The sequence below is a fragment of the Papilio polytes genome, unplaced genomic scaffold (assembly GCF_000836215.1).
Source record: "Papilio polytes unplaced genomic scaffold, Ppol_1.0 DF823288.1, whole genome shotgun sequence".
Classification (NCBI taxonomy): domain Eukaryota; kingdom Metazoa; phylum Arthropoda; class Insecta; order Lepidoptera; family Papilionidae; genus Papilio; species Papilio polytes.
In genome coordinates this window covers 2065132-2074783 of record NW_013525916.1, presented here as the reverse complement: position 1 = coordinate 2074783, position 9652 = coordinate 2065132, and the positions used below count along the sequence as shown (strand labels likewise).

General features: G+C 31.7%; 1 protein-coding gene across 1 annotated transcript in view; it reads right to left on the bottom strand.

Annotated features, from left to right (window-relative positions):
• Positions 1–9652, bottom strand: part of LOC106104996 (protein scalloped) — a 74043-nt gene that overhangs the window by 53736 nt on the left and 10655 nt on the right. The window contains 1 exon segment of the mRNA XM_013285193.1: positions 6919–6993. Within this exon segment, the coding sequence (XP_013140647.1) occupies positions 6919–6949 (31 nt within the window). The 5' untranslated portion in view covers positions 6950–6993.

The window sequence follows — 9652 nt, the reverse complement described above, 5'->3', positions numbered from 1 at the left end:
GTTCACGTGTGCTGTTTCTATTGCCCCGCTCGGGTCACCTCGTGCTTGACAACAAACACGGCTCTCGTGTGCGTTGAATATGTTAATTTTACTTGGACAATGAATCATGTTAACATTTGTTTTGTTTAGATAGACGATAAATGCATAGCATAAGTAGGAACGTTGATAACATAAAATAATTTAATCAAATTTTGGTTTATAGATATTTTTATTGATTGGTAAATCATCGACGTCAGTATCATTCACAATTAGGAAAGTAAGCTGATTATGCGATTATATCAAACAGAAAATACCTTCTCGTCAATCATACTATGACATCTTACTAATCTGACTAATTATAAATGCGAAAGTTTAGATGGATGGACGTTTGCTAGAGTTTATAGTCTGAACGGCTGTATGGATTTCGATGAAATTTGGTACACATGTAGAGGATAGCCTGGAAGAACATATAGGCTATTCACTTTTCTTTTTTTTTAACTACTCGTCTTGTAATAAATGTGGATAAATGTCTACCACGGATTGTACAATTCAATGTATCTTTATTGTGCAGGCAGAAGTAATTCTTTGGGCGTCAACAAGACGAATGGGCGAACTCGTAAGTACTAGAACCGAAGTATCGCTAGAGTGTAATTGGCTAATCAATCGGGTTCAATGCTAACGGTAATTCTGCAATGTATTGAATCGTGTACGATTTGTCTTTTGACGAGAGATATTAGATTGTTACAGAATAAACCTGAACAAGAAAATCACTTATTTCTCAATTGTAACTGGTGATTTCTATATTTTTTTTAATACTAGCTGTTGCTCGCGATTTCGTCCACGCGAAAATAAAAATTGTAAAAAAACAAATATAAGCTTATGTTACTCGGCAATAACGTAGCTCGTTAATAGCGAAAGATTTCAATACGAGTACATACAAAAATACGAATCTTTCCTCTTTATTACATTAGTATAGATAATCTACCTATTATAAAGTATCTATTTCATGTGTTGGATAAATTAATAAACACTAAATAATGCCATTGACCTTTACAACAAAGATTTTATTTGTAGAGTTGCCATTCTTTATTACCTTAATTGTGTTATCTTAAACACATTAAAACCTCAGAAAAAGCGAACGAATTTCAAATTATGTACTAATGAATTTATTTTATAGCGTCCACTTTCTCCAATCTAGAATTAAGCTTTAAGAAATATAAAAGAAAAACAGAAGCTGAGCTTGAAATTAACAATTGTGGGACTTGTCGGCCAAGAATATGGAAAATGGCCGAAATACCCACTAAAAACCCAGCGGTGTTCCTTCTTTCCGCCAGTGACTGGGTCACGGGAATGTCCTAAAACAACTAACAATAAAACCTTTTTGAATATTTGATATGAAAACTATTTTACATATTCCTTTTAATTGCTACCATTACATGTACGACTAGTAATTTATATCGAATAAATAAAATTAAAATTCTTCAAGCACAATTATTTTCATAATCGTACACAAACCCTTCATTAATTAAAACAATTGTCGGTTGAGTTGAACCGTTGCAAGACCGCCACAAATATTTTATTATGACCCCAACATAAAACGTTAATATTTTTTACGGAATGTCATTTTATGAAGTACTAGAAAAGGCAATAAAACACATTTTATGTATGTTCTTTGCCTTGTTCCTTTATATCGCATGGCTATCGTTAATTATTATACAATTGTATTTGCGTATAACAAATTAATTAATTTATGTTAGACTAGATCTAAATCTAGACACGAACAATTACTCTTTTCGGTCTTTAAAAATCTGCTTAACATAATAACGGTAATCCACAACATATTTGTCAATGCGAACTAAATTAACTTTGTTTTACCAAAGTAGGTTCATTCGATTGAGTTTAATGCAAATTACTATAGATAACCTTATTAGGTTAATACAGTCGTAAATATTTTTCTTATAAATAAGACTTTTTATGCAGTAATCTCAATAAGGAAACGCTTGACTTGATCGAAAGAATATCAAGTCACATTATATATTAAAATTTTGATTATACTAGCTTTCACCTGCGACTTTATACGCGTAGTATTAAAAAAAACCAAAACTGAGTAGCCTATGTGTTCTTCCAGATTATCCTCTACATCTATGCCAAATTTCATCGAAATACAATCAGCGGTTTAGGCTACAAACTCTAACAAACATCCATCCATCCATCCATCTAAACTTTCGCATTTATAATACGAGTATTAGTATAATAATGTGAAGTATCATTAAAACAATTAGAAGGAAATATTGCCTTATTTACTGGGTATTGATCATTATGATCCAAATAAGACAAGATGATAAATTTATCTTTCATCGTCTATACTAAATTTATAAAGAGAAAAGATTTGTATTTTTGTATGTATTGAAATAACTCAAAAACTACTGAGCCGATTCGAAAAATTCTCTCACCGTTAGAAAGGTAATTTATCTGTACTGTAGGCTATAATTTTCAATTTTACACGGACGAAGTCGCGAGCAACAGTAAGTCAGCTAATAAAACTATATTTAAAGGACAGATAAGACAATAATATCCTCTTCAAACATTTCATAACATTAGCCAGATCATTGCAATAAACGCAAAAAACATATTAATAGTCGACTAAAAAAAAACCATTCTTCCAAGTTGTTCAACAAGTTTTATTACCGCACCTAATCCTTCCATTATCGATTTACTATGACTCATCTCAAAACTAGATGGCACATTAGATTTAAAAAAAAACTAATATCATATTAAAAACCGGTTTTACAACGTCGTTAACATTTCCGGTCAAAAATTATCGGATGTTCTAATGCGCTTCTTGAAAAAAAAAAAGCATATTGAGGCTTAATATTATTAGTAAAAACTTAAGCTAGCACAATAGATAAGTTAAAGAGCAAATAGGGAAGAGGTCTTATTAATTAGTAATTATATTTTTTATAAATATTATGATTATCGTTGTATGGTATTGTAAATATGTCAATACAAACCGATTGCTTTATTCCTTCCTGTTTCCACTTTGTTTTCACAGAAGATAAATAGTTAAACACTATAAAGCCAACAGTCAGATACAAGAAAACTAAAATTTCTAATTCTTAAATTATATTCATGTACTTGAACGTTTATAATAATCTATTAAAAGTATTTGAAGACTTATAATCATAACAGATTAATTCCACTGCCAAAACATATGTATCAAAATTTTTACCTTCCGAATTATTATCTAAAAAAGTAGCGATAATAAAATGTATATGTAAAAATATGTCAGTGAAAACAGAGGATGTATCACGAATGTTCGTGAGAACGTTTTCATAAATCATCGACAATATTTGTATTAGATTTGTGAAAAAATACGTTCTCGCAACTGACATGCAAATATTCGTAATAGACCCTCTGGCACTAACAACGTTCAGGATAGGTTAACTATATAAATCTAACACGTATTTATCTAAAACGTTATCGTGTATCGTAAATCCTTGATAGATCTAAATGTTTCCAGTAAAGAAAGAATATAAGGCCTCAAGCAAAACAAAACAAAGGTGACGTGAGTAAACTAAATAGATGAATCATTACGTTTGTTATAACACATATACGATAGCGAAATATGAAGTAGTCAATGATAAAGAGATTATGTAGATAAAGGTATTACTTTTACTTCTGGGGCCAACTGTTTCAATAATAACATTATTTTAAATCTAGAAAAGTCATAGCAATCGAATGATTACGCGGAATTTACTATATCCGAAGGCTAACGCTTCAATAGCGGATGGAAACTATCTGATAGTGTTGTGTTGATAATTGAAACAACGATAGGACTATCAAGATACTTTTCTAAGAAATATCTTTCTACTGCATCGTCACTTCCTTCAGGTGGGATCGTGGTCAAGCGCTAGCTTAACAAATATTAAAAAAAAAATTCACACGAAAGTAATAGAGTCATCTCGCCTTGATTTCTTGCTACATTAATTTGTTCTCAATTTTTGTTTCGATAAATAAATTGTAGTCGACAACGTCTATTTAAATGTAAAATAAAAACGTATCTAACAATATTATAGTCGCTGATGCGTGTATTATTAAAAAAATAACGTATTATGCAAATGAAGTAGGAAGCATCAAAATCCGCCAATGGTGCGTGAAACGAACTTTATGCTGTTGCAGGGTGTCGAAATTTATTCATGGGAAGGAATATTCAATGCAATTAAATAATAATAAATGCCTAACACATCTGTTTGTATCGTTTTGTTAAAGTTTTATGAAACAGTTCTTTTATTTGTAGTCAAATTGAATTTCATAACTAACACCAATAGATTGCATAAACAATAAACGAAATGTATTCACAATTCCCGACTTGCATCGGTAAGCGATCGAGACATTTTGACATTGACACTGAATACGCTTTTCATAGAAAAGGGGTCTATTACGAATATGAGTGACAATTGCGAGAACGTTTTCGTAACATTATCGATAAAAGTATGAGATTTGTTGGTATACTCACCGGCAGCGCTGTACAAATCTAATAAAAAATGTCGATTTATATTCGTAATAAACCCTCTGTTCTGTTTTTGAGTGTTTTCATAATACTAGCTCATTTAAGCAACGACCAACACATTACCATATTTTGTTAATAAGTGATACAGCTATTTCGAGCGTCGATTTATATAAATACAACTGAATTTTATTTCTAACTTGTTACCTTTATAAGGATATATCTAAAACCTTTATGTTAATGAGTAAGATATGTTTATGAGCACAATAAATCAATCAAGTTATCAGAAAATACGCACCGAATAAGGAGACTAGTGAGCGTGGGATGGAGAAGGAAAAATACTGCCTTAATCGACACCGAATCTAAGACTGTACGCTATTCTAAACCACAAAAAGAAAGACTAGTTTAATCAATTTTTTTAACCTTTATTGCGAAAACTAAAAACAATAACTATTACAGGTAACACTTAAGAAATAAATATATATTTTTTCTTTTTCATTTTATCTAAATGGAAGAAAAAGAAAAAAAAAGGAAATATAGTCAATTTTAAATTTTATAACACACTAGCTTTCGCCCGCATCTCAGTCAGCATAGAATTAAAAAAAAAATAAAGTAAGTAGCCTATGTGTTCTTCCAGAATATCCTGTACATCTATGCCATGTTCGAGATCCGAACAGCAGTTTAGGCTACAAACTCTATCAAACACCCATCAATCTAAACTTTCGCATTTGTACTATTAGTAAGATATTTTTAAAGTAAAAATGCGTTTTATCATGTTATAAATATTTCCGTTCAATTTACGCTAACTGTTTAAATCATTCAAAATGCTTGAATATTATTCGCATAATTTTACATTTTTTTTTCCAATCGTTGCGTGTAAACAGGATTAGTTCCACTCGTATGTAAATTCGATATGATACAGTATGTTGTGCTGGGAATCTGCGTCGATACTTTAAAATCAAAAGTCACGCGATCCTACAGACGTTTCCGACATTTATCAGTATACCCAAACATCAAATACATCATTTATGGTAATTACACACGAAGGTAGGGAAGTAAACAATAGGTAGAGTAGTACTGTTGACACAGTAGTACAGCATTGCTCTGAGGTTTTGTCATGTCGTTCTACCCTCGTGATAAAACCTCATTATCGACATGGTAACATTAAAAATAGTCTAAAACATTATGAAGATAAGCTCCTGGAGATTAATTTTTTTCATATATTGTTTGTTTTTTATTTATAACGGTTGAGATTATAACACGTGGTATGAGTCATTATTTTTTAGTGTGACAATATCTTAAGTATCATACGATGATAAGAGCTTATTTACGTTAAATATATCGGATTATTATTTAAAATTTTGTCAAAATGTTACAATATTAAATACCTAATTTTTATATTAAGTAATTTTAAGTACTTAATATTTTAATGAACCAAATTCAAAATCATATTTCTTTACATACATTATGCAAAACTAGCTTTTGCTTGACTTAGTTCGCGAGAAATTAAAAAAAAAGTTCTGTCTAGTAATAAATATACCTATATTACCCATTATTAATATAGCCTTCTAATGGTAAATTAATATTTAAAATGCGTCCATTATTTATTAAGTTTATTCACTACATACATGAATACAAATATTTATAAAGTTAATATAGATACAAAACTTAATCTAATCTATAAAAGTTAGTAAGGAAGAAATAATAAACGTGTGAATCTGTGAAACTAAATTCTTAGAACGGCACCATATGACGATGATATCGTGATATAATCCTGCCTTGCAGAAATGATAAGCTGATAACGAAGAATAATTAAGACAGATAACGTGTACATGCAAGATTACACGTAACATGTTACGATTAAAGTATTTTCAACTTGTAAAACGTATATTTCAAAAGCTCTAGTATTAACAAGACTTTTAAAAAGTTAAATATCACATTGTAAGCTTTTGCATAACAAAATAACTGATTACACACATCCGACGAATGCAATCGTGCTCAAAAGATGTGTTTCTTGACCAATTTATGATTTGCGTTTTATATTTACCTTCTTAAATACGTCTATGGTTCTTCTAACGTTGTTTTCGTCTAACGATCTTTATGCAAAATTGATGAATCTTAGTTGAATGAGTATTTAATATCTAGGGTAATTACTAAAATAGTTAATAAACCGCATTTGCAATCGTGTTTCTATCGATTTTTTATAGTATAAGTTGTCAAACGAACAGTTGACCAACGAAATCCCCAAAATAGAGAAACGATTGCCCTTAGGAATCCGCATTTGCAAACACGTTGCTTAACTTTAACAACAAAGGAGGGTACGCATAAAAAGAGGATATTTCCCCTACCAACGCATCCTATTCTCCGGCAAATCCACTTGTAGCAGCATCAAAGTGAGCGAGATGCCGCGTGTTGTATAGAAAGTGTCTTACCGATGTTAGCGTAGTACCCGGCGGGGTGCATCGTGCGAATTGATCACCGCTGGAAACTTTCCATTTGACACTTACCTAAAATGTAAACAGAACACGTGTTAAGTTATAATGAGGTAAATAGGATTTCAAATGTCTTTGAACAATCAATCGCTGAGGGTATGGAGATTTAAAAAGTCGATGTAAATGTGTAAAGATATACGAAAAGAGCTTTCGTTCGTAAGACCACGTAAGAACACCACTTGTAAATCTACATACTAATAACAAGGTTTGTAGACGGACACCAATTAAATATAATATTGCATAGGAAATAATGTAATAATTTTATTGCACTATCATTTGATTATTAAAATCGAAACGAGAATTTAATAAAAAAAAAACAATTTATAAGTCAAAGTTGTATTTTTTAAAGATCTCGATAAAAGATAAAGTCATAAAACGTAACTCGACTTTATATCACACAAGTGGACGTATATAAGATCTTTCGAGACGCGCACGCGAATCAGAAATTAGCGCCGAACATATTCGTTGTGTATTTGCTTTTTTTCGGTTGATCTTTAGAAAAAAGTTTTTTTTCCTGTTGCATGACTAACTATACGTCGTTGCCAACATTTACAAAACCAAGAGCTAATATACAAGATGATTCATGCTTTAAAGAAACTTCTTTAAACACGAAAGAAGAAAGCATCTAGTCTGTGCGTAATAAAGTACTATTGGGTATTTAATTGATGTTTGTATTAAAAATATACTTCCAGTGACATAAATACCTTACCATAAATACAGGGTAGACATAACTGCCCTATTGCAATAAATTTCAAAATCACACAACCAGTCACTTTCAGTTAACATGTCCTTACATTACTTTCACAGAAAATTTTCCATTCAGTTTAATGATTACTTAATTTTCGTGTGTACAACTTTAAGCAATATCGCTTTCGTAATTCACGTTTAACTTATTTATATTGACAACCAAATTACACTTAATATCTTCACCTTCAAAAGCTTAAAAATATCGATCAACAAGTTTAAAAATAATGGCCAAAAAATTGGACCAGAACACAAGATGAAAGAAAAGAAACCAATTTTGTAAAATTAAAAAAAAAATCTAATAGCGATGACTTAGAAATTTTAATACATGTTACATGTGAGTTTAAGTAAAAATACTGTCAGTAAAATCGATTTGATTGAAAGAGGATACACGAAAAGCATTTAGATATTCGCGGGACAATCAATTTGGGCGGACTGCATTACTGGATGTTGGCTGGTATTGCATACGTCCATTGTGCATGGAATATTCGGCATAGGGGTTGAATGCGAGCGGAGGCGAGGCAACTCGAGGTAGCCGAGGCGAGGCATGTCCCAGCCGAGGCATGCGGACACACGTGGCTCGCACGGCAGCCTGCACGGAATCTGACCGAATGCCCATCGGGGCCCGATTGTTAGCTAAATAGCGATGGCTTATTTATGAGATTCTCCCGCTTGCGGCGACGATTCCGATGGCACAGAATAAGACCGTGGTATTTTCAACTGTACGCAAATTGACTTGTTAATATATTTAACATTTGATATTTACATTTTGTTGTACTTTCAACACAAATATCTTATTTTATCTTAAAAGATACCACCTGGGATTACTTGTTTATACAAATTAAACAATTAATATTGCTTTATCGTGTAAATAGATAAAAAGGGGAGTTATAAAGACTTGAAGGTTACTTAAAAAAGTAGAATTAAATACAATACTAACAAATTTCTGAAGATAAACTAAGTTTCATCACCTATTACATGTTAGGAACACAAAGATTAAGTTAAACTTTAGCAACAACGTTGCTTGAAACTGACTATAATTCTAATGTCTAAATCCTTTGAACAAAACAGACCTGAGAAAGATAATCCTCATAAACAAGCGATTAGCAGCTTTACATTGCGTTGCAACTGTTGTGTTGATTTGAAACCTCTTAACACAAAACCATTGACTACATAGTCGCTTACAATTTATTGTCTAAGCTAGTGCTTTGAATACGACAAAATCCGAGGACAGATGTGTGTTACAAACTTTCTAATCTACGAATTAGTTTAATGTTCTTTTTCACTTTCGTTGTTAAGAGCACTTAAAAGAATAAATATTGCGATTTCGTTTAATATGCTTCGGTACATGTTACTTCCTTTCATATCAATTACATCCAATGCGATTTTTGTTTTTAAATACAGATTCCATTTTAGTAATAGGCAGTATAATAAATCTGCCTATCCCAAAATAGACACCATTGCCAACACTAACTCAACGCTTTTGTTATCAATACAAATAATACAACATAATGTATATCTAAATGGGATGGTCTAATATAGATATATAAACATAAAGGGCGTATAAATCATATTGTAAACTCGTGCCCAAGAATTTTAGGCATGTAACGAACATTGTCTTAGACAACGGTGTCTAGGATAACAAGTATTAACATAATATACGTAATTAAATAGTTTATAATGGCTCAGACGTCCTCTCCTATGCGGTAGGCTATTAGGGCGGCATTAGGCGTCCACTTAAGCCACCTCAAAGCTAAGGTATGCATTCAACACCAAAAAGCGAACATAACTCCGCTTACGATGCCATACCGATGTGGTAATTTTTATAAAAGGTATTCACGAGAAATTTTAATGAAGGTTTCAGCTGTAAGTGTATTTATATGCCCTCGTGTTTACGACTCGAAACCGTCCGTCCGTCGACCACGGGACC